Genomic DNA, 25879 nt, shown 5'->3' with positions numbered 1-25879 from the left:
CCATGTGGTACAGTCTGATTAGACGAAAGCATCCCATAGAGCTGTTTCTGATCTAAATGAACAAATTCTGAATTATGACTCTTGAGCTTTGTTGATTTTAGAGTTTTCTGCCATCTGGAGTAGAAAAAAACACACATTGACTTATTGCAGACTGGTGCAGCTGCATTTCTGACTTATTAAGTCGAAATTCTGATTTTTTTTCCCTCACAATTCTTACTTTATTTCTCATTATTCTGAGTACTTCTCTAACAACCAGCAATTAGTCGGAGACATCACTTCTGCTCCAGCTTTAATGGTTCAGTGAGATTTGCATACAGCAGCAGACAGGAGCGAAGGCTACAATGGCTGTATCTGCTCTGTCCAGGCATTTTATTATTTCCAGTTGTGTGTGTGAATGGCAGCCTACATCAGAACTTGCAATTAATTATCCTGTAAATGTTAAGCTGGTTTGCAATGAAAATGGGCAATAGAACTTCTCTCTTGCCTAATAAGATGTGGTACAAGCATATCTAACATTAATGCTTCGTGCATTAGACCAGGGGCGCTGTAAAGGGGGGGTAAACGATGACGATTCTCGGGGCCCATGTCTGAGAGGGGGCCCAGAGAAGCCCCCAATAAACTGTGTGGGGGGCCCTGTCAAGATTCCTTTCATGGGACCCAAAATCCTTAGCAGCGCCCCTGCATTAGACATATATAATATGATGTCTACTGTTAATGTAATAACTGCCAATAATGTGCTAATTTTCCCCCTTAATATAATAAAGGCTGATACAGTAATAACTTACCAATATCATACTAACATATTTGAATCAAAAACGTATCACATTATTACATTATAGGCTTTATTACACAAAAAAACGGGAAAATTGTTATGTTATTAGCAGTTATATTAACAGTAGTTTATAGTAGCTGCTATTAACAGCAGTGATTAGCTGCTACAGACCCTAACAATCACACAATTTCTTTTGACTGCTTATGATTTTTTGCACACTACTGTACACACACACACACACATATATGTACATATTCATATGGTTGATTGCCCACAAAACTCAACTGTGATTAATCAGCCTGTTCTCCAGACCAAAGAACAGTGAAAACCATTCTAACTTAACCTACAAGAAGCAATTCCAGAACACAAAGAAGAAGATGTGCTAGATGTCTTTATGGGGACTCTGCATTCATGTCTATGGGCAAAACCCTAATCCCAACTATGAAAACGTTATCCCCTACCCAGCCCCAACCCACAGTCGTTGCTGTTGTAGTTCTCTCCTACCATTTATATTGTCACAATGAACTATATCCTAAGATGTACAAGTAAAAAGTTTGTATATAGTATAGCATGAAAAATAATAATAAGAAGAAAACTCAGCCAGAGTGGAATTGTTTTATATAAACACTCGTGCGCTCTTGCGTTGTGTACACCCAAAATGGCGATTCCACAATAAACTGCGGCTATATCGAGTGTGATGTTAGCTGCAAAAGACGCAAGCAGATCCCAACTTCACTTTGCTACACGTGCATTGTAAAAGCAGGGCCACAAACAAAACAACACCTACGTCTCTGTACTCGATTGAAACGGAAAATGTCGCCAAATCCATTCACCATTTCACTATGTGCTAGCTAGTCATGGCGCGAGCATTAGCTGCGGACGCGAACAGCTTCAGCTTATCTTCCCACAATTCAGCTCGACTGTTTAAACTTCAGCCAAAGACAACATTCTGTGTTAAGTGAGAATTCTAACGATAAATAATAATTACTTACATCGTTCAATGGGCGCCCTCGGAATATCTGTCCTGCCGCTACTCCCATCCACTTCTAGCTTAACTCGTCCATCTGTGTGGGTGCGCAAGAACGATGGGTGCCGTGAAGCTGCAGGAAAACAAACTTAAAAACCTGCACGAAAATATATTAAACGTGGAGGAGTTAGTCGGCAGAAGTGAGGAATTACAAAAAAAATAAAATAAAAAACGATTTCTCAAGAAAAGATCATAAAACAGGAAAATGGTCAATAGCTCATGGAGTGATATTGCACACTGTACCTTGATTAACATAACTGCTCTATAATACATAATCGATTATATTCAATAGCGTTCAGGATTTGGGTGAAGTGTACACAGCACAATAATCATTGGGATAATTCCACACTTGCTGCAATTTGTTTTCATGACCGTATTGGGGACATATGCGGTCCGATAAATACGTCCGCCTTGTGCTAAATGTTGACCAAAACAGACGGACCGCCCAGCCCAATTTTCAAGGACTATTCTTGTTCCAAATAATTGCCACAACTGGCCGACCAGATTTACCCCATAAAATAATGTCTTGTGGACATTTGTTGCTCAATGGCTTATGTCTAAAGTGGAAACTAGGGAATAAGATGCGAATTTAAACCTCGTTCCTGACAGACATGTAAAGGACCTTTTTTGTTTTTCATTTTTAGAAACGTAGCGGAGGAGAAAAAATATGAAAACATTTATTTATTTATTTATTTTATTTCGGGAATTCGTGATTTGACTATTCTTACATAATACAAAACTTAAATTCTAAGATAAGCACGGTATACATTTTCCAAAAGTGATGTTAAAAACATTTCACTTGTTCTTCTTGTACAGCTGATTGTGCGTAGAATATACCCCCCCCCCAATCCATTTCGAGTCTCAAATATAGATTTAAAAATAAACATTATGGTATCTTAGGAAACTGTGATGCAAAGTGCGGTTTTTGCGTCTTAGAATGTATGTACACGTCATTTCGACTGATATAAAAAGGAGAGAGAGACGAGATATCCACATTTTTGAATTATGATGGCACACGACATGGAGCGAGTACTGATGTCCCCTGCGTTCGAAGTGTTTAACAAGCTTCGGCTGGCAGGACAGCTTTGTGACGTGGTCCTCATCACCGACGGTGTTAAATTCAACGCCCATAGAGTAATTCTGTGTGGCTGTAGCTCCTACTTCCAGTAAGTAGCTGTGACCCATATATGAAGATGCGAAAACAGCAAGGAGTCAGTTTTTATCTCTCGTTAGCAATGACTTCTCCTTGGCAATAAGGCTCTAGGATGACAGAAAGTTTATATTAATATACATTATATTAAATTATATTAATGTAGGTCAGTGCTGATCAGAAATATTTCTGATAAGTGTACCACCTTAACTTTTACTATATAATAATAATAATAATAATGGTATAAATATATAAAAAGGGGACCATGTCAAACAGGCAAAACAAAGTATTCCGGGGGACTTGCCCACCAGCCCAAGTAAAATATATTAAAGGGGGAGCTACTGTTGGAAAAATAAGAATTAAAGCCACCGGTCCCTAGTTCTTAGATGCCTATGAGATCATCTGTAGCAGGGGGTCCTTATTTCTGCTTAATTTCCATTTGGGGGTCCCTGGTTCAGAAGATTTAGAAAACCCCTTATTTAACTTTGCCTGCAAAACCGATATTTATTAGATGAGTCACTTCTGGATTGTGTTTCAGGGCTCTGTTCGCCAGTGACTGGAGTGATTCAGGAAAGCGGGAGTACCAACTCCCAGGCATTTCCCCAGAAACACTGAGGCAGGTCATAGAGTATGCCTACACATACTCTGTGGTCATCACAGCTGAAAATGTGGAGAACCTCCTGGCAGCTGCTGATTATCTCAGTGTCTTGGGCATCGTGCAGCGCTGCTGTGATTTCCTGCATGAGCAGCTCTGCCTCAACAACTGCATTGGCCTTCTTAAAATCGCCGATGTCTACTGCGTAAACGAGCTGCACCAGTCTGCATTCAACTTAATCTTGAAAAACTTCAAGGAGGTTGCCATCAGCTCAAATGAGTTCCCAGAACTAAGTCTTGAACAACTTTCTGACATCATCGAGCAGGATGAGCTTAATGTCAGAGAAGAGGATGTAGTGTTTGAGGCCATCCTCCGGTGGATCGAGCACGAGCCTGCCACCCGAGAGGCCCACATTTCAGTCCTATTGGCCAAGGTGAGTATAGTTATACTATGTTCTCATTGACTTGTGTATATAACAATAGAATGCTCATTGAGTGAAGTCCTTATTACTGTAGCTAGAGACTGAACCTCCATTTCCATGTCCCATAAGTCTACAACCAAGGCTTCCAGGTATTACACCTGGGAGGAGAGTGTAACAAATAATGGAAAACAAAACACTCAGATGTCTTACATTAAACAAGTGTTAGCTGACACATCTGAGACTTTCAAAGTAAATGGCTTCAGCTAAAGAAATAAAAATTTGCACTTACTGCTGTATCCTTAATGTTAGGAATTGCTCATCTCCAGAGATTCACAGAAAGCACTAAGGAACTCATGGGAATTCTCTCATTCTCTCATTGTTTCCTGTGTAGATTCGGATGGCTCGTATGGATCCGGAATACTTCATGAAAATCGTCAAAGCCAACGATCTAGTGAAGGCCAATGTGGCGTGCAGGCCAATCATCACTGATGTACTGAAGGTCATCTATGATCTTCATGATGAACGTCCACGATCTGATTTTGAGAACCCACTGATCCGCCCGCGCTTGCCCTCTGACATTTTGCTGGCTGTTGGTGGATGGAACATGCGCACGACAAACTGGATTGAAGCCTATGACACCCGGGCCGACCGCTGGGTGGATATAACACAGGGGCAGGAGACTCGCCAGTCCGGCCATGGCAGTGTGTGTTTAAATGGCTTCATGTATTGTTTTGGGGGTTATGATGGCCATAATTTCACCGATGCTGTGCTCAGATTTGACCCCGTCGCACGGACATGGCAGCACATGGCCCCTATGCACTGGCGCCGCTGTTGTGTCAGTGTGGCCGTAAGTAACGGCTTCATCTATGTGATGGGTGGCCGTTTAGACGTGTCGCCTCTGAATATCGTAGAGCGATATGACCCAAATGCCAATGAGTGGACCATCATCCAGCCCATGAACGAGGAGCGACAGGATGCCAGTGCCACCACCCTGAATGGAAAGGTAGGTTAATAGGAGGGCGTCTGCCTGTGGTTACCCTCATTTTCCCCTTGAAATTGATTATGTTACATACTCAGTAGCTCGCTTTGTCTTCAAATGGTTGATTTCAATCCATAATTGTTTATTCAGTAAACGTCAGTGTTTAGATAAAACATAAATGACCTTGCATTGTCGCTCTGCATTAGTGGCACATTGGGCAGTGCTGTGGTGTCCAGCTCTGTGTTTTTGCAATTTTGCCCACAGCCCAAGACTTGTGAGATACAATAACTGGTGTTAACGTAGGAGCTTTACCCAATTCCAGTCCTGGAGGGTCAGAATCCTAAACAATTTGCAGATTTCCCTATTCAAACAAACCTAGTGAACTTAATTAGCTGATTAAGCTGCGGTTCACAAGGGAAATGATCACAACTAACTGTAAATTCCCTACCAATGCCCATGTGCTTCCTGTGGTAGGCTCCAGGTTCACCACCACCCTGTACTGAATAGACTTTTATGGAAGGTGGATGGATTAAACATCCATTAGCTAAATGTACATTTACGCTTTCTAGATCTCCATCTCCAATCATGTACAGCATAACACACATCACTTGTGAACCATCTTTCCTAGATATACATTTGTGGGGGTAACAATGGAGCTCAGACCACTTCCACTGCGGAGTGCTATGATCCACTCACGGGCGAATGGACCTTGATCGCTCCCATGCGCACTCGCCGACGTGGCCTCGGAGTAGCTGCATATCAGGGAAACATCTATGCGGTGAGTGATTCCTTTCTTGTACTCTGAAACAAAGGAGTCAAATCTCAAGATTTATCTGAGACTCATTTTTTGTCACTGCTGCTGTGTCACAGATTGTAATGCGCTTAAATCAAACAAAAGAATTCAGTGGATGAAATGACCTGCTGGGAAGGCCCATCTCAATACACATATGCTCCCTGCATATCTGGGTTATAAACGAATACGCTTAGTAAAGCTTAGATTTTTGATTACAGTTATATTCTGTAGTTCCAGACGTAATTGCTCTGTTTGTTTTTTTTTTCAGTGTCTGACTACAAGTATTATTTTTAGTACTAATAAAAATAATAATAAAAGCAAAATATATGATCATAAGAAGTATTTTTTTGATGGTTGACAGTTTTCGCTGAATTGTACAGGTTTTCTGTTGCCCAAATTCCCTTTTTTTCACTGCAGTTATGTTGACATGTATGTTGAACACAAATTAGTTATAAGCTTGTGTCCTATATAGACAATGGGAGGTTCTGTGCAGCCTGCTATTATAGGGCGATAATTCCTTAAGAGTTCCTGACTTCGAGAAAGCTGATATTTACTTATCTGTTTGGTACCCGAGTGATCACTTACCATTGGTGTCTCGCAGGTGGGCGGTACCAACGGGGCTCATCCAGTGCGGACTATGGAGGTCTATGACCCTGCAATTAACCAGTGGCACGCTGGGCCTCCCATGAGACAACAAAGAAGCTATTTCGGCATCGCAGTGGTGGACGGCTTGCTGTTTGCGATGGGAGGCTCCGATGGCTTCAAAGTAACTGCAAAAGTGGAATGTTTCAATGCAGTGAAAGGCAGCTGGTGCCGTGCGCAGGAAATGATTGCACCTAAGAGGAGCTTCAGCTGCTGCACAGTGCCTGCGCACCCCCGCTTCGTACAGTACGCTGCACCTCGCCCACCTGCCCCCATCTGCCTGCCTGGTGGGTAACCAGCTTATCATGTCTAACGTTAATGCTTCGTACATTAGACCTATATAACATGTGCCCTTGAGAGGTAAAGTGGGCTATCCCACAAAAACAAAGTTTTGAGAAAATGAGCTCCAAAGTTGAATTAAAAAAAAAAAAAAAGTGTGTCTATACCCTACAATTGATATGTATCATAGGTAGCACAGATCTCAGTATATTTAAAAGATAGATAGACCCTCAATAATTAATATTGGACAGTCATTTTTGACTGACATGTGGGATAGCCCACTTTACCTCTCAAGGGCACATATGATACCTACCGTTAATGTAATAACTGCCAATAATGTGCTAATTTTCCCCCTTAATGTAATAAAGGCTGATACAATAATATCTTGCCAATACCATACTAACATATTTGAATCAAAAACACACCACATTACTACATTATATACTTTATTACACAAAAAACGGGAAAATTGTTATGTTATTAGCAGTTATATTAACAGTAGTTTAGCTGCTACAGACAGCAGCTATTAGCTGCTATTAACAGCAGTGATTAGCTGCTACAAACCGTAACAATCGTGACATCACACAATTTCTTTTGACTGCTTATGATTTTTTGCACACTACTGTACACACACACACACATATATATGTACATATGTATATGGTTGATTGTCCACAAAAATCAACTGTGATTAATCAGCCTGATCTCCAGACCAAAGAACTGTGAAAACCATTCTAACTTAACCTACAAGAAGCAATTCCTGAACACAAAGAAGAAGATGTGCTACGGCCCTGCTACACACACACACACACACACACATATAAGGTATCTGTATCTTTGTGGGGACTCCATACTGAGTTCCAACCCACAACACAATTAATCAGTGAGGAAATTCATAGTATTATCTCTTGTTATGTTATTTTTTTAAATTATTTATAATGTATTTAAAAGCCTATGGCAAACAGTAAGTTAATGAATTGAAATTACAGGTAACCACGTGCTCAACAAGTGGTTGGCAGGGAACAAGGGAAACGCTACAGACTGACAACAGGGGAGGACAAGAAAGACTGACAACACGTGGGACGAGATGACCAATGACACCTACTGGCCAAACAGGGAAGGGACACAGAATGGGACAGTTAAATAACACTGGGATTCCCTGAAGGGTTTGGCATTCCCTGAAGCCAAGCTGTTAATTATTGTACTCCACGCCACCTCTGGTGATTGAATTGCAATGCAATGATTATGTTGTTCTATAATCTTATTGAATAAGTGTTATAAGTTGTTAGAAGTTATTTTTGTATTCTTTTATACTTCATTTTTAACAGTGTGATTTTTGACCTGACAGCTTTGTTTGGCAGTAAAAAGCTTTAAGGGGGCAGTTTAATGGCTCTATACACAGCAATATGTATAATGGCCAAAGTGTTCTTATTGAACATGCTTAATTTATTTTTGTATACAACGTTTAAATAAATGTCTTATTTGGAGAACAAAGGCTGGAAAAATGTTATTTGTTGTCTGAAAACCAAAATAATTTTGAGAGCTTTGTACAATTTGTTAGCAGAATTACCTTATAGACCTAATACACTTTTGAATGCAATATAATTCTCCATGGCAGTAACCCAGCTGACTGGTGGAGCAAGTTCATTTTGTCTCTGCAAGACCTCAAAGTGAATTTGAAGATCATTGTCTCCACAAAGACTACGAAGATTTTCAGGAGATACATGGAATCCACAGTTTCTTCCATTAAACCTAGAGTGCAATCCAACAAAATGTTTCAATAATAAAATTTACATTTCAAAAAGTGGCTTCTGGTTTGTCAGATGGGCAGTGTGCATTCCATACCTACTTGTAGTCATCTAGTTCTTTTTGCAGGACACCCAGAAAGCTGAATACTGTAGCAGCAAACATTTCTGTTGGTAACAGCCATTAAAGAGATTCCTTCGTCCAAAATTGCCCCCTAGTGGTGGAATATTGCAACGCAAATAATGGAGATTTCACTTCACTGTATTTTACAGCTAACGAAAATGTAATGTGTGTGTGTATACATTTTTTGTTTCATACATTTAAATGTACATTTTTTATATAACAAACAACATTACTTTATAGTTGTTTAAAAGGCAGAAACTTCAATGTACACGAAGTCACCAATAAATTACATCTATTTATCCAACATGTTATATAATATACATACTGTGTTTGAAAACTTTTCAGTTTTACGATTTCAGGACAGATCAGCCACTCTATTAGGAACATTACGCTTTTTGGTTGCGGCTGATTATCTCAGTGTCTTGGGCATCGTGCAGCGCTGCTATGATTTCCTGCATGAGCAGCTCTGCCTCAACAACTGCATTGGCCTTCTTAAAATCGCCGATGTCTACTGCGTAAACGAGCTGCACCAGTCTGCATTCAACTTCATCTTGAAAAACTTTAAGGAGGTTGCCATCAGCTCAAACGAGTTCCCAGAACTAAGTCTTGAACAACTTTCTGACATCATACAGCAGGATGAGCTGAATGTCAGAGAAGAGGATGTGGTGTTTGACGCCATCCTCCGGTGGATCGAGCACGAGCCTGCCACCCGAGAGGCCCACATTTCAGCTCTGTTGCCCAAGGTGAGTATAGTTATACTATGTTCTCATTGACTTGTGTATATAACAATAGAATGCTCATTGAGTGAAGTCCTTATTACTGTAGCTAGAGACTGAACCTCCATTTCCATGTCCCATAAGTCTACAACCAAGGCTTCCAGGTATTACACCTGGGAGGAGAGTGTAACAAATAATGGAAAACAAAACACTGAAATGTCTTACATGAAATAAGTGTTAGCTGACACATCTGAGACTTTCTATGTAAATGGCTTCAGCTAATGTACCTTTAATGTTAGGAATTGCTCATCTCCAGAGATTCACAGAAAGCACTAAGGAACTCATGGGAATTCTCTCATTCTTGTTTCATGTGTAGATTCGGATGGCTCGTATGGATCCGGAGTACTTTATGAAGATCGTCAAAGCCAACGATCTGGTGAAGGCCAATGCGGCGTGCAGGCCAATTATCACTGATGTCATGAAGGTCATCTATGATCTTCATGATGAAAGTCCACTCTCTGATTTTGAGAACCCACTGATCCGCCCGCGCTTGCCCTCTGACATTTTGCTGGCTGTTGGTGGATGGAACATGCACACGACAAACTGCATCGACGCATATGACACACGGGCCGACCGCTGGGTGGATATCACGCAGGAGGAGCAGAGCAACCTAGCTGGTCATGGCACGGTGTACCATGATGGGTTTGTGTACTGCATTGGGGGGTTTGATGGGCAAAACTTTATCGATACCGTGCGCAGATACGACCCGATCACACGAGCATGGCAGCAGATGGCCCCAATACACTGGCAACGCTGTAATGTTAGTGTGGTCGTGCTCGATGGGCTCATCTATGCCATGGGTGGCCATATTGGTTTCTGGCCCCTCGACATCGTAGAGTGCTACAACCCAAAAACCAATGAATGGACCCAGATCGAGTCCATGAATGAGAGGAGAAACGATGCCAGCGCCACCACCCTGAATGGCAAGGTAGGGTAATGGGAGGGCGTCTGACTGTTTACCCTCATTTTCCCCTTGAAATGGAGTATTTTACACAGTCATGAGTTCTCTTTCTCTTCAGATTGCTGATTTTAATCCACAATTACTATGTTCAATACATTTAAGTATTTGGATAAATGCATTATTGGTCTCCATTAGTGGCACATTGGGTAGTGCTGTGGTGTCAACTCCAAGACTTGTGAGATAGATGAAATGGTGTTCCCATGTCAGGTTTCCTTTATTCTGTTCCTGGGGGAGCAGAATCCAAAACTCTTTGCAGATTTCCCTTTTCAAACAGCCATACTAAACCTGAAAATTAGCTGATCATGGTGTGTTTGAGAAGGGAAATCTGCAAACTGTGTTCCTCCAGGAACGGGACTGGGGAACCCTGTCATACACTATGCATAGCATATACTTTTATTTTTGAGTCACAATGAACTTTATCTGTAACCTCCAAACCCCAGTCATATACAGTATAACGGTCTTCACAGTTAAATTGGTTTTCATAGATATACATCTGTGGGGGCCACAATGGAACAGAGAGCCTATCTACAGTGGAGTGCTTTGACCCCCTCACTAACGAATGGAGCTTGATCACTCCAATGAGCACTCCCCGTCACAGCCTTGGAGTCACGGCGTATAAAGGGAAGATATATGCGGTGAGTGATTCCTTTCTGTGTCAAATCTCACATTTTACCTGTAAGACTCATGGTTTTTTTGTCTTTGCTGCTGTGTCTTTCATTGTGATACATTTAAACCAAACAAAACAGTTAAATGCCAGAAATACCTGCTGCAAAGGCTTATCTTAATACACATAAAAAACATATATGCTACCCTCTTTAGCCTCCCTGCATTCATTTCTGGGTTATAAATGGATCTGCTGGGGGGTCTCTGCTACTAGCTCGGGTTGTAAAGTTTAGATTTTTAATTAATTATTTTCCCTAGTTCCAGATATAATTAGTCAGATTGTTGTTTTTTTCAGTGTCTGATTAGCTTCAAGTGTTCGTTTTAAGTAATAACAATAAAAAAGCAAAATATATTAGCATAAGGAGTCTTTTTTGAAGGCTCACAGTTTTCACCGAATCATACAAGTTTTCTGTTGCCCAAATCCATGTTTTCATTGCATATAGGTTGACTTCTGTATATAAGCTTGTGTCATCTATAGACAATGGGAGGTTCTAAGGCGCCTGCTTTCATAGGGTGAAAATTGCTTAAGAGTTCATGACTTTGGGAAAGTTGATGTTTGCCCATCCTTTTGGCAAGCAAGTGATAATGAATCTTTGGCATCTCTCAGGTGGGCGGTATCAACAGGCCTGATCACCTGCAGACCATGGAGGTCTATGACCCTACCACAAACCGCTGGCATGCTGTGGCCCCCATGTCCACACCGCGCAGTGAGTTTGGCATCGCAGTGGTGGACGACCTCCTATTTGTGATGGGCGGCCACGATGGGTTTGGGGTAACTAACAAGGTGGAGTGCTATGATGCGGGGACAGGCAGCTGGTATCGTGCGCAGGACATGAGCCGAGCCAGACAGCATTTCAGCTGCTGCGTAGTGCCTGCGCACCCCCGCATCATAGAATACGCTTCACCTCGTTAGTCCCTAATGGCCGCCAAGGAGGAGAGAAACCCATCTGCCCACAACAGCATGCCCAGTACGTAACCTCATTTACACCCCCCACCCCGAATTCTTTCCCTATAACATACATTGAGTTTATATAGACACCTCTTTTTTTCCCCAGACTCTGCTTCCTCATTGGAAGGTGTGTTGGTGGGATCGAGGTCTTTGAAGACAAAGCTGTCCGGAAGTAATTTTCCATGGCCTCGCTAAACTCCTCCCACACCTGAGTTTTTACCTCGACGACCGCCGAAGCCGCATTCCAACATACCATCAACGCTGTCCACCAGCGGGTTCGGGGATTGCTGCCACAACAGGCCACAGCTCCAGTCAGCCGCCTCCACAATGGAGGCATGGAACAAGGCCCATTCGTACTAGTCAGTCCCCTGCGTCCTCCAGGACATGGGAGAAGCTCTGCTGGAGATGGGAGCTGAATCTTCTCCTGACATTGCATACTTAAAATAAAGTTTTCTTTTTCATATTATCTAGTTTGTGAAAGCGTCATAAATTTCCCATTTTGGATAAACGTTGTTCTCGTTTGACGGTTCTCTTCAGAAATTCCGCTGCAACCATCGGTGATTACTAATTAAGCACTAAGGCAGGGGTGCCCAAACATTTTCCCTTAGTGGGCCAAAATGAAAATCTATCGGAGGACCGCGGGCCAAATGTAATATTTTACACAAAATACAAACACTAATAGTAAAGTAAAGTAGTTTTATTTATCAAACAGTTATCTAACCTTCCTTTCTGTGTAAATAACATAAACAAAATATGACAAATAAGTCATATATAGGCATTTAGAACACGTCTAAACTTTTGTAATCACATATAGTGCAAAATGTCAAAGAGTGCATGTCCAACAGCAACACAACAACAACAGTAGGAACAATATAATTGCACCACTAGTGAGAAACATGAAGCTGTTCTTTGGCGTTTATCAGCCTATCAATATTAGGTTGCAGCTGACTCACTGAGAGGGTGAGGATGTCCTGTAGGTGTGGGTCAGTCAGAGTGCTTCTGAGCCTGGACTTGTTAAGGTTCATTACACTAAAAGTCTGTTCACAGATGTAAGTGCTGCCAAACAAAGCTAACATGACCTGTGCATGTTTCCTAATGTCTGGGTACCTTTCAGATGAGACATGTGTGTAGAAGTCTTTCAAGTGTAGTGACATGAATTTATTCTTTAGCTCAGAATCACACTGAAACTCAATTAGCTGCATCTGAGTCCACACTTATGGTGAAGGGTTGAGAAAACAGCTCCATGTCACCTCTACTTTCCCTAAAGTCCTCAAAGCGCAACGCAAAGTCCTGGTCCAAGTGTCTGAGAAGTGCTGCATATTCAGGCAGTCTCTGCTTCACCAGGTTGACCTCTCTCAGACTAGGGAAGTGTGCAAGGTTTCCTGGGAAGAAGTGAAAGAGCTGCTAAGTCGTCAAATAATAATAAATATTGCAACATAAATGTTGTTTTATGTACTTTGAAAGAGTTAGCCTTACAATTTTATTACAATACTTTTTAACAATACTTTTTAACTGCACAACAGTGGAATATGGATATGTTAGTAAATGCACTTACTAACATATTCCACATAATATCAATCCCAGTAACTGCACTTTTATCATGTGAGGTGCAGGTACATGCTGCCACCTTTCCTCTCCATTATCACTTGATTAAATCATAAGCATTTTTACAATCACAAAAAATATGCAAGCTCCAAAAGACAAACAAAGCGCATGTCTGCCTGTCAATCAAGTTTAAGAACCATGGACAGCGCTGTCCCTCCGCAACACAGTTAACAAGGCCGGGACTTATTTACGGCATAAAATACAGTATGATAGACATTATCACCATTAAAACTGAATGTGTATGTGTGTCTCTGTGTGTGTACAATGTATTAACCAACCTGCTGACAGATGTCGACAGAGTAGCTGCAGCTTCGACCTGAAGGCCGTTATGTGGTCAAACAGCTCAGTGATGATCTGATCCTTCCCTTGAAGCTGAATATTCAGGGTGTTGAGCAGGTCAGTGATGTCCACCATAAAAGCCACGTCACAAAACCATTTTTCATCTGTGGGGACTTGAGTGTCACTGTTCTTGCTTGTCAGAAACTCCGCGATGACATGGCGCAGCTCAAAAAATCTTTTGAGGACTTTCCCGCGGCTCAGCCACCTCACCTCTTGGTGGTAAAGCACATCCTTGTATTGTGAATCAACCTCCTCTAGAAGAGCTCTGAACTGGCGGTGTGAGAGCGCTTTTGATCGTATGCAGTTTATGATTTTAATCACGTCACGCACCACGTCTCCCATACCAACTGATCTGGCACATAGTTGCTCTTGGTGCAGGATGCAGTGGTATTTTGCCACCTTACCTCCACATTGGGAAACCTTCTGGGAAATTAGTGTGGCAAGGCCTGTTTTCCTCCCAGCCATGGCAGGTGCTCCATCAGTTGTTATCCCAACCAATTTTTCCCAGCTCAGCCCGTTCGTATCCAACACTCGCTCAACGGCTGCAAACAAATCCTCACTTTTTGTTGTGCTGCGCAGTGTCTCAAATCCAGCCAGCTCCTGAGTTATTTCCATGTTTTCATTTACTCGCCGTATGAAAACCAAAAGTTGTGCAGAGTCCGAAATGTCCGTGCTTTCATCACACGCCAAAGAAAAGGCGACAAATCCAGCAGCCTTTGCTTTAAATTGCTCCTTAATGTCTAGAGACATTTCTTCAATACGACGTGTCACAGTATTTCGTGAGAGGCTGATCTGGGAGAAAGTTTTTGCCTGTGACGGGCACATGATTGTCGCAGCTATGGACAGACACTCCTTAACAAAGTCACCCGTTGAAAATGATCTCCCAGTCCGGGCAATTAGCGCAGTAATCTCAAAGCTGGCCCGTGTCGCGCTGTCCTGGGCTGTCGAGGGCCGTGTAAGAGTCCCTTGTTGCCTGTGAAGTTTAGCCAGCAGCTCCCTGGTCTTGTTCTTTCGCGCATCACCTTTGAATTGCGAAAATGCTGCGTGCTTCGTCTCATAATGACGACGAATGTTATACTAGTACAGCAACAGACTGGTTACAAATAAGGCAGACCGCTTTAGCATTTATGTCAGTGAAAAAATATTCTTCCTCCCAGCATTTTTTAAAATGTCTTTTGTCTGTGTGCCACTGACGATGCCGCTCCATGTTGATAGTGGCTTAAGCTAGCAGCCTGGTGGTGACCCGCCACAAACTGGTTTGATCCCGTATGGCGGCAACAAAGACTCATGGGACTTTTTGCAAATTGTTAAAATATGACTATTTATGAAGTGTGGAAATGTACATATGTGCACAGATATTGTCATGCCCGGCTCGTCCGCTCCTCCTGTGTGCCACGCCCCCTGATTACCCACGTGTTTTCTCCCGATTGTACCCAGCTGTATCTAGTTCATTTGCTCAGTCCTGTGTATTTCAGTCCGTGTCTTACCTGAGTCCTTCGTCCGTCATTGATGTCAGTCAGTGTCCGATGTTCCCTGTTCCCCGAAAACCTTTGATTAAATCCCCGTTTGCCCCGAATCCTGCCTGCCTGCTTCCTGATTCCCCGCTTGCCCTCACGATCGCCGCTCTGCCCGCGGTCGCCCGTGACAGATATACTCTACATTACCCTTATAGTTGCTTGTATTTCAATTTTAGTCTTAGATATTTCAAATGTAATCAAAGCACCATGAGTGAGGACTGTATAATATATATTAGTTAGGTCAACGTACACTAAAAATAAACGCACTGATAGCTACACTGGGATTCGTGCTTTAAGAGTTTTTTAAACAAATTTTAGTACAGTAATAATTTAAATTTTTAGATATCCATTGGCGGGCCAATCTAAATAGTACGGCGGGCCAACCTTGGCCCGCAGGCCCCACTTTGGGCACCCCTGCACTAAGGTTTTTCGTAATCCATTGAAATACTGGTTTAGTGCAACCCCTTCCCCTGGGACCTACAGTAATCATAGCCGGCAACTTGAATTTGGAGAAGTGATGTTACCTCTGGACTGATTACAGTATGTACTGTACACGATATTATTATATTGTGGGTGTCAGAGTTTGCGGGTGCGGACGGGCAGGCTGGCAGGAAGGAGGCAGGGAAGGACGAAGCAGGGAGGTAGAATACGGGGAAAACTGGGGTTTTATTAGGGGAAAGACGGCTATGGGCAGAACTAGTGCTGGGCGATATGGAAAAATCATATAGCGCGATATGGATTAATTTATATCACGATAACGATATATATCACGATATACCACAATAAAGTACGTTTTCAGTTATTCTCTGAAAAGTTTGACAAAAATATCATTGCATACTTTTTTTTGCAACTTTATTTTGAAGTTACATTTAACTGAACTGTCACAAATGAGAAAAATACATTTTAGTTTAGCAATATAAATGTATCAAATGACAACAGATGTGGTGGAGGTAGAGCTACAGTAGCCTTCACATTTTTTTTATCCACATCATAGTTATTTAAATAGTATTATCAAAATAAACTATTAAAAAAAAAAAAGTGCACAACCATTTCAAGTTTCTGAGCAGAAAAGCACTCAATTATAAAAAATAAACACAAAACATTTTTCAACCTTGTAGTGCAAAGTTTGCAAACCAAAATAAAGTATCAAAAGTAAATATCAGAGTTGAACATAACACTGTTTAAGGCATTAGCCATGAATAAAAGTGCAAACATAAAAGGCTACTTTGTAAAAGTAGAAAAAATGTCTCTGTCAAATTTAGAGGTTGAGTGCGAGGAAGACAAGTTGGTCAACTGTGTTTGGCTTAAGACATGACCTCTTACATGTGATGATGTTCCCACTCGCACTGAAGGCCCTTTCAGATGAAGAACTAGTAGCGGGAATGCTTAAGTACTTCTTGGCGAGCCTGGCCACCGATGGGAAACTCAACTCATGCTGCCTCCACCATTCCAGAGGGTCGGTCTCCGAGTCAGGCCCAGGTGCCTGAAGATACATGGAGAGCTCCAGTTCAATGGATGCTCTGCTTGGCTGGGAGTGGGTGGTACCTTGACCTGCCTTTTTGAAGTAGCTACCCAAACTCTTCTTTGTTTTCTTTGTGGGATGGGGACAGGGAAGCTCTGGATTATCTTCAGCAGCTGGGGGTGAAATGGAGGCTGCTTCTGTTTGTGCACTTTCAGGTGCTGCCATGTCCACCAGCTCTGCTGCAGCTCTCATTTTTATGAACTCCACCCTCTCTTCCTTCATGTAGGCTGTCTTAAACCGTGGGTCAACAAGTGTCGCCATGTCCAGAAGGTTGTTGGTGGTATGGTCATCATACTTTTCATTAAGGTACTTGAGAATGCCCTCTTTTATTGCTTTTGTGAGCTCTGTATCCCCATCCTTCTGGCTGAGGATTTCGTTGTTAAAGAGGTGCAGTACCGGCTTCAGAAAAGATACGCTGACATACTTCTCCCCCGACAAAGCATCAATAAACTCGAACAGTGGACCCAGTGCTCTGTTTAAGGACTCTAGCACCACCATGTCTTGCCAGCTTGGCACCAGGTGTCTTGCCTAAGTCAGATAGCAAGCAAAGAAAATGGGTTACTATCATGAGGTGAATCTAGGCTACAAACAAATCAGAATCCACAATGAAAATCAGTGTGTAATGTCCATGTCTCACCTTCTTGTCTGCAAGGAGGACCTGTGAAAGAGCTTTCTCCTGTTCAAGGAACCTCTCTATCATCTGCTGCCGAGAGCCCCATCTTGTAGGGGTTTCAGTTATGAGCTGATGGGGAGGCAAGCCCAGCACTGCTTGTGCCTTGGCCAAGTCACGTTTTCTCTTCCATGAGTTGGAGAAGGCACTGACCACCTTTTTACAGACTCCAACTGCACGTTCCACAGCCTGCTTTGTAGATGCTGGTGTGAGAGCTTTCAGAGCGTTCTCTGTTTGGATCAAATGGAAAAGTATGTAATTTAATAACATATTTTGACATTTTAACTTGATCATGTATTCCTTAACCAATTTATGGATTTATTTAACATTTAACGTATGGTAATACAACTAGATCTGTGGGCAGCTAGTATTCAGTTTTTGCCATAAAAGGGTAAAATAATAAATAATGAATAAAATGTAGGCAAGTATAACTTGTTCAATAATAATGTCTTGTACATCAAACATAACACAGGATAACCAAACCAATCTCAATTCACTAATATTTTTGCTGTTAGTATAGTATTCCCATTGAAATATTACACTAGGCAATTTTTAGATTGTTTTACACTTACCAATGGCTAGCTGTAGACGATGACCAAAGCACTGTAGCCGTTCCCACTCATTCAGTTCCATTGCAGAGATGTTGTTAGTGGCATTATCCGTGGTGACACAGACAAGGTGGCATTCTTGCAGTCCCCATGTCTCCAGTGCATCTCTCAGACCTAGATAGATAAATACTTTAAGGGGTCTCACTCGGAATTACTACAGTAAAAATGACAGAACAGTAAACTAAAAGTACATCATACAAATTACTGCACGAGTAACGCACCTTGGGCTATCATGGCTCCCGTGTGGTCATCTGGAAAGTACGCAGTCTGTAAACAGCGAGCACGGAGGATCCAGTCTTTGCTGATGTAATGGATGGTTACGCTCATGTAGGGCTGCGTAGCTCTGCTCGTCCACAGGTCAGTTGTCAAGGCATAATGGACCACACTGCGAACATCCTTCTCTACTTCGGCCCGGCATGCGTTATATAAGCGAGGCAACTCGACTTTACTGAAGTGCTTACGACTGGGCATAACGTACCTCGGGTCAAGGACTTTGACGAGGTCTTGGAAGCTACTCTTCTCAACTGTATACACGGGGGTCATGCCTTTACAAATGTAATGCAAGATGGCACATGTGATTTCTTTATGGCGCTGGGACGTTTTTTCATACGGTGTGCTTTTTATGAAAGACTCTTTAATTTTAGGCTGGCTATATTTTTTCTCGCCACTTGCCCGGGCTGTTTCACAACTTTCTTTACGTCGCATTTCTTCGATTCTCCCGTATTCTTTTTCGTGGACCTTCTTCAAGTGGTAAAAGAGGTTTGTTGTGTTAGCGTCGGGCGCGGAAACAGTCTTTTGGCAGAGTTTGCATATGACTGTCTTCTGCTCCGTGTCGGAGCTCTTGAAACCAAAATGCAACCAAATCACTGACGTACCCCCACGTTTCGGTAAAAGTACTTCTTGGGATGCTGCCTGCATAGCAGTTTCAGTTTGTTGCGACTCCGGGCATTCATCTTCAACCTCTTGCTTCTCCATCACTCACGAGTTAACTAGCGTAAAGCATGTCGCAACAACGTAAAGCGTCATGTCGCAAAACCACAAAACGGAGTTACTTTGCGAAAAAGTTTTTTTTTTAAAGTTCATTTTTATTCTTTATTATCACTTATATAAAGGGTAGAGTATGCATTGCATAGCGACAAGACATTATCATACATTTGTCATAGCCTATTTAATGCAATATTTTCGTTAGTAAGTTAGTAATTAGGTTAGAAACGATAGAAACGATAGAAGAGAAATAGGACGATAGACACTTTTCTATCGTCCCCACGATATATATCGTCATATCGCCCAGCACTAGGCAGAACAGGACATAACAGCACTAACATCAATGACGGACATCGGACAGGGCAAGATGTGGACTGATATAGACAAAAGACATGGTGAAACAACAAGATACAGCTGGGCATGATTGGGGAAGCACACGTGGATAATCAGGGGGCGTGGCACACACGACGATCGTACGAGCCGGGCATGACAGTGGGCCTGCGTTCATAGTGGGGTACCGTAGGGTTAAATTTTAGGACCACTACTGTTCCTAATTTACATTAATAATATTGACACCAATACATACAGTAAACTGGTTACATTTGCAGACGACACCAGGGTGGGTGGTGTAGCAGGTACTGATCTAGCAGCGGAGAGGCTACAACGGGATCTGGATTTAATTAGCGACTGGGTGGATACCTGGCAGATGGAATTTAACATAGATAAATGTAAGGTAATCCATACAGGGAGCAGAAATATAAAAGTACAGATATATTATGGGTTCCACTGAAATAAAGGTAGCTGGTTATTAGAAAGATCTCGGTGTGTATGTTGATGCTTCCATGTCAGTGTGGGGAAGCAATAAAAAAGGCCAATAGGATGTTAGGTTACAACTCTAGGTGTGTGGAGTTTAAGACAAGGGAAGAGATGCTACAATTATACATTGTTCAAAAAAAATTAAGGAACACTTTTTAATTAGAGTATAGCATCAAGTCTATTAAACATCTGAGATATTGATCTGGTCAGTTAAGTAGCGGAGGGGGTGGTTAATCAGTTTCAGCTGCTTTGGTGTTAATGAAATTATGAACAGGTGAACTAGAGGGGCAACAATGGGACGACCCCCAAAACAGGAATGGTTTAACAGGTGGAGGCCACTGGCATTTTCCCCTCCTCATCTTTTCTGACGGTTTTTTCACTAGTTTTGCATTTGGTGACGGTCAGTGTCACTACTAGTAGCATGAGGCGATACCTGGACCCTACAGAGGTTGCACAGGTAGTCCAACTCCTCCAGGATGGCGCATCAATATGTGCCATTGCCAGAAGATTTGCTGTGTCTCCCAGCACAGTCTCAAGGGCATGGAGGACATTCCAGGAGACAGGAAGATACTTAAGGAGAGCTGGACAGGGCCGTAGAAGGTGCTAAACCCTTCAGCAGAACCGGTATTGGCTCCTTTGTGCAAGGAGGAACAGGATGAACACTGCTGAAGCCCTAGAAAATGACCTCCATCAGGCCACTGGTGTGAATGTTTCTGATTGTTTGGTCAGAGACAGACTTCATGAGGGTGGCTTGAGGGCCCAACGTCCTCTAGTGGGCCCTGTGCTCACTGCCCAGCACCATAGAGCTCGATTGGCATTTGCCATAGAATACCAGAATTTGCAGGTCTGCCACTGGCACCCTGAGCTTTTCACAGATGAGAGCAGGTTCATCCTGAGCACATACAAGGGCTGGACGCACAGGTCATGACAATTATTGTGTTATATTAGTATACTACGGGGTTAGCAAAAATATTTCTGAGCTACAGTTATTAAAGGTACCACCTTAACTTTTGGCATATAATAGCTGTGTAAAAATATTACAAAAAGTGGACCACGTCAATCAGTGGCAAAAATAATATTCCGGGGGACCTGCCCTCTAGTCTAAGTGAAAAATATTTTTAGGGAGCCACTGCTGGAAAGATAAGATTAAAGCCCTTCCTGACCCTACTTCTTAAGTACCTATGTGATCATCTGTGGCAGGGGGTCCTTAGCTCTGGTCGATATTCATTTGGGGGTCCCTGGATCAGAAGAGTTAGGAAACCCAAAATTATTAAATGAGTCCCGTTGTGGTCCTGTTTTTTATTTTTTGTATGTCTCCTGTTTAAGTTCACTGAGAGTGACAACAAACTGGAGACAAATTCCTTGTGTGATCAGCCAAAAAGCTGATTCTGACTCACATCTGGATTGTTTTCAGGGCTCTGTTCACCGGTGACTGGAAGGATTCGGGAAAGCGGGAGTACCAGTTCCCAGGCATTTCCGCAGATACGATGCAGCAGATCATGGAATACACCTACACGTACTCTGTGCTCGTCACGGCTGAGAATGTGGAGAACCTCCTGGCAGCTGCTGATCGGCTGAGTCTACTGCCTCAATGAGCTGCGCCAGTCTGCATTCGACTTCATCCTGAAAAACTTCCAGGAGGTTGCCATCACCTCAAACGAGTATCCAGAACTCACCCTGGAACAACTTTCTGACATCATAGAGCAGGATGAGCTGAATGTCAGACAAGAGGATGCGGTGTTTGACGGCATCATCCGGTGGATCGAGCATGAGCCTGCCACCCGAGAGGCCCACATTTCAGCTCTGTTGCCCAAGGTGAGTATAGTTATACTATGTTCTCATTGACTTGTGTATATAACAATAGAATGCTCATTGAGTGAAGTCCTTATTACTGTAGCTAGAGACTGAACCCCCATTTCCATGTCCCATAAGTCTACAACCAAGGCTTCCAGGTATTACACCTGGGAGGAGAGTGTAAGAAATAATGGAAAACAAAACACCGAAATGTCTTACATGAAATAAGTGTTAGCTGACACATCTGAGACTTTCTATGTAAATGGCTTCAGCTAATGTACCTTTAATGTTAGGAATTGCTCATCTCCAGAGATTCACAGAAAGCACTAAGGAACTCATGGGAATTCTCTCATTTTTGTTTCCTGTGTAGATTCGCATGGCTCGTATGGATCCGGAGTACTTTATGAAGATCGTCAAAGCCAACGATCTAGTGAAGGCCAATGCGGCGTGCAGGCCAATTATCACTGATGTGTTGAAGATCATACATGATCTCGACGATAAAAGTCCACGATCTGACTTTGAAAGGTCACTGATCTGGCCGTCTGGTCGGGGTCTGGGCTGGTGCGCTTCTCGGCTGCTGCGGGGTCCAGGGTGGTCTTCCGGTTTCCTCGCCAGAGGAAAAAAATGGGGTCCACAGAGAGTATATACGGGGAGTGAGAGTGTGTGTACAGCGTTCATTTCTGTGTGTCTCTATGTTGGGTGAATGTGTAAATATTTGTTTATGTGTGCATGAGGGTGGGAACGTATGCTTGTATATGTGTGTGCCTGTTTGTCTATATGCATGTGTCAGGTTGGGTTCTAGACTCCACCTGAAATAACATCTCGGGCTCTATTCCCCCCCCGCCACACTCCCTGCTGGTGGATGGGGCCCCTGGCCACTGGTGCGTTGGTGGTTCTCGATGTCCAGGGCTGGGTGCTCGGGTGGGTGCTGGCTCGCCCTCGGCGGTTGCCTGGCGGGATCTGGCCCTCCTGGCTCTGTCGGGCCCTTGCTGGGGGGGCCCTTGGATCTCTGGGCCCAGGGCCTGGTCTGCCCTGGTGGGGCTGGCCGCCGGTGGAGCCTGCGGGCTCGCCGCCACGGCCCCCTGGGGCTCCTGCACTGTGGCTGCCGGATGGCCTCCCTCCGGAGCTCTCCTCTGCCCTTTTCTGGGTGAGGGGCTGCTATTCTCCCTGCGGTGGTCCTCCGGGGGCTCCCATGCCCTGGGGGGCCTCTGGCTGTCTGGGGTCCGGGCCTCCTCCGTGTCTGCTTCATGTCCTGAGGGATGGGGCTGTGGCTCCCCACACACACTACTAGACATTTACATGGAGAAACCTTTTGAACACCAGCGCGCTCACATACACAGGTGTGCACACAGGGGTACAAACAGGTACTCACAGACACACACTGTCTTGATCGGCTGTTGCTCCTTAACATGCTCATTGTCACTCGTACAGATGTTGGTTGTTGTTTTCTCTCATCAGCAGGTATTGAAGCAGATTATCTGTGGTTTTCTTTCTTCTTTTTTTTTCTCTTTTCCCTCGCTCTCTCTCTATTTCCCTTCTTCTCCGTTTTCGTCCTTCTGTCCCCCTCTCTCTCCCTCTCCCTCTCTTGAGGAAATAAATAAAAATAAATAAATAAATAAATAGAAATAAAGTAGTCCTCCGCAGAGGGGGGGTGGTGGAGGGAATATATATATAAAAAAAGAAAGGCCACTGATCCGCCCACGCCTGCCCGCTGACATCTTATTGGCCATTGGTGGCTGGAATTTCCGCAAAACCAATTGGATTGAAGCCTATGACACCCGGGCCGACCACTGGGTCGATGTAACGCAGGGGCAGGAGACTCGCCAGTCCGGCCATGGCAGTGTGTACTTAAATGGCTTTGGGTATTGTTTTGGGGGGTTTGATGGCCACAATTTCACCAACACTACGCAGATTTGACCCCGTCGCACGGACATGGTAGCACATGGCACCGATGCACTGGTGCCACTGAAATGTTAGCGTGGCCGTAATTAATGGTTCCATCTATGTAACGGGTGGCCATTTACGCTTCTCGCCTCTAATCATAATCGAGTGATATGACCAAGAAGCCAACGAATGGACCATCATCCAGCCCATGCATGAGGAGCGACAGGATGCCAGTGCCACCACCCTGAATGGAAAGGTAGGTTAATAGGAGGGCGTCTGACTGTGGTTACCCTCATTTTCCCCTTGAAATTGATTATGTTACATACTCAGTAGCTCGCTTTGTCTTCAAATGGTTGATTTCAATCCATAATTTAATATAAGTTCAGTAAACGTCAGTGTTTAGATAAAACATAAATGACCTTGCATTGTTGCTCTGCATTAGTGGCACATTGGGCAGTGCTGTGGTGTCCAGCTCTGTGTTTTTGCAATTTTGCCCACAGCCCAAGACTTGTGAGATACAATAACTGGTGTTAACGTAGGAGCTTTACCCAATTCCAGTCCTGGAGGGTCAGAATCCTAAACAATTTGCAGATTTCCCTATTCAAACAAACCTAGTGAACTTAATAATTATCTGATTAAGCTGCGGTTCACAAGGGAAATGATCACAACTAACTGTAAATTCCCTACCTTTGCCCATGTGCTTCCTGTGGTAGGTTCCAGGTTCACCACCACCCTGTACCGAATAAACTTTTATGGAAGATGGATGGATTAAACATGCATTAGCTAAATGTACATTTACGCTTTCTAGATCTCCATCTCCAATCATATACAGCATAACACACATCACTTGTGAACCATCTTTCCTAGATATACATTTGTGGGGGTAACAATGGAGCTCAGACCACTTCCACTGCGGAGTGCTATGATCCACTCACGGGCGAATGGACCTTGATCACTCCCATGCGCACTCGCTGACGTGGCCTCGGAGTAGCTGCATATCAGGGAAACATCTATGCGGTGAGTGATTCCTTTCTTGTACTCTGAAACAAAGGAGTCAAATCTCAAGATTTATCTGAGACTCATATTTTTTGTCACTGCTGCTGTGTCACAGATTGTAATGCGCTTAAATCAAACAAAAGAATTCAGTGGATGAAATGACCTGCTGGGAAGGCCCATCTCAATACACATATGCTCCCTGCATATCTGGGTTTTAAACGAATACGCTTAGTAAAACTTAGTAAAGCTTAGATTTTTGATTATAGTTATATTCTGTAGTTCCAGACACAATTGCTCTGTTTGTTGTTTTTTTCAGTGTCTGAATACAAGTATTATTTTTAGTACTAATAAAAATAATAATAAAAGCAAAACATATGAACATAAGAAGTATTTCACTGAATTGTACAGGTTTTCTGTTGCCCAAATCCACTTTTTTCACTGCAGTTATGTTGACATGTATGTTGAACACAAATTAGTTATAAGCTTGTGTCCTATATAGACAATGGGAGGTTCTGTGCAGCCTGCTATTATAGGGCGATAATTCCTTAAGATTTCCGGACTTCGAGAAAGCTGATATTTACTTATCCGTTTGGTATCCGAGTGATCACTTACCATTGGTGTCTCGCAGGTGGGTGGTACCAACGGGGCTCATCCAGTGCGGAGTATGGAGGTTTATGACCCTGCAATTAACCAGTGGCACGCTGGGCCTCCCATGAAACAACAAAGGAGCTATTTCGGCATCGCAGTGGTGGACGGCTTGCTGTTTGCAATGGGAGGCTCCGATGGCTTCAAAGTCACTGCAAAGGTGGAATGCTACAATGCAGAGAAAGGCAGCTGGTTCCGTACGCAGGACATGATTACACCCAAGAGGAACTTCAGCTGCTGCACAGTGCCCCCCTGCATCATACAGTACGCTGCACCTCGCCCACCTGCCCCCATCTGCCTGCCTGGTGGGTAACCAGGTTACGCATCTACCGGTGTGGCTAGCATCACTGGACTTAATCAACAGAAACAGTGGACACTAACAAGAATCAGAAACATTCACCAAAATAAGGAAAATGCCTCTTGAATAATGGACTGAGGGAACAGAACTTAGACCTTACAGTGGAGTCAGAGCATAGAGGTTAAGGCACTAGAACAGCTATCAAAATGCAATTATGGCAAGACAACTGCTTTCCTTTGTTATCGGATGCTGTAATGGTTTGCTCCTGTTGTGTAACATGCCACTTGTTTGCATGCATTTGTTAATTGCCTTGTTCTCTCCAACC

The 25879-nt window shown here is 43.2% G+C and overlaps 2 protein-coding genes and 1 long non-coding RNA gene across 3 annotated transcripts; 1 reads left to right on the top strand and 2 right to left on the bottom strand.

Moving 5' to 3' along the window:
• The first annotated feature begins 518 nt into the window (after nucleotides 1–518).
• LOC125720837 (kelch-like protein 10) lies at nucleotides 519–12342 on the top strand. Its single transcript, XM_048996698.1, has 9 exons — nucleotides 519–557; nucleotides 3624–3977; nucleotides 4357–4941; nucleotides 6339–6503; nucleotides 8887–9270; nucleotides 9620–10231; nucleotides 10750–10899; nucleotides 11535–11895; nucleotides 11983–12342. The coding sequence occupies exons 1-8, from the start codon at nucleotides 519–521 to the stop codon at nucleotides 11838–11840; spliced, it is 2595 nt and encodes an 864-aa protein (XP_048852655.1). The 3' UTR covers nucleotides 11841–11895; nucleotides 11983–12342.
• A 4253-nt stretch (nucleotides 12343–16595) lies between these two features.
• LOC125720835 (E3 SUMO-protein ligase ZBED1-like) lies at nucleotides 16596–18680 on the bottom strand. The gene is made up of 4 exons (XM_048996697.1): nucleotides 18359–18680; nucleotides 18102–18251; nucleotides 17497–17759; nucleotides 16596–17387 (listed from the first exon to the last, which is right to left on the bottom strand). Exons 1-4 carry the CDS (start codon nucleotides 18678–18680, stop codon nucleotides 16596–16598), a joined length of 1527 nt encoding a protein of 508 aa, XP_048852654.1.
• Nucleotides 18681–21996: 3316 nt separating this feature from the next.
• On the bottom strand, nucleotides 21997–24408 carry LOC125720944 (uncharacterized). The gene is made up of 3 exons (XR_007385627.1): nucleotides 24303–24408; nucleotides 23104–23315; nucleotides 21997–23018 (listed from the first exon to the last, which is right to left on the bottom strand). It is a non-coding gene; the product is annotated as an uncharacterized LOC125720944 (long non-coding RNA).
• Nucleotides 24409–25879: the final 1471 nt, after the last annotated feature.

The sequence above is a fragment of the Brienomyrus brachyistius genome, unplaced genomic scaffold, assembly GCF_023856365.1.
Source record: "Brienomyrus brachyistius isolate T26 unplaced genomic scaffold, BBRACH_0.4 scaffold27, whole genome shotgun sequence".
Taxonomy (NCBI): Eukaryota; Metazoa; Chordata; class Actinopteri; order Osteoglossiformes; family Mormyridae; genus Brienomyrus; species Brienomyrus brachyistius.
Note: the sequence above shows the minus strand (reverse complement) of the source record. Positions and strands in the feature narration are given on the sequence as shown.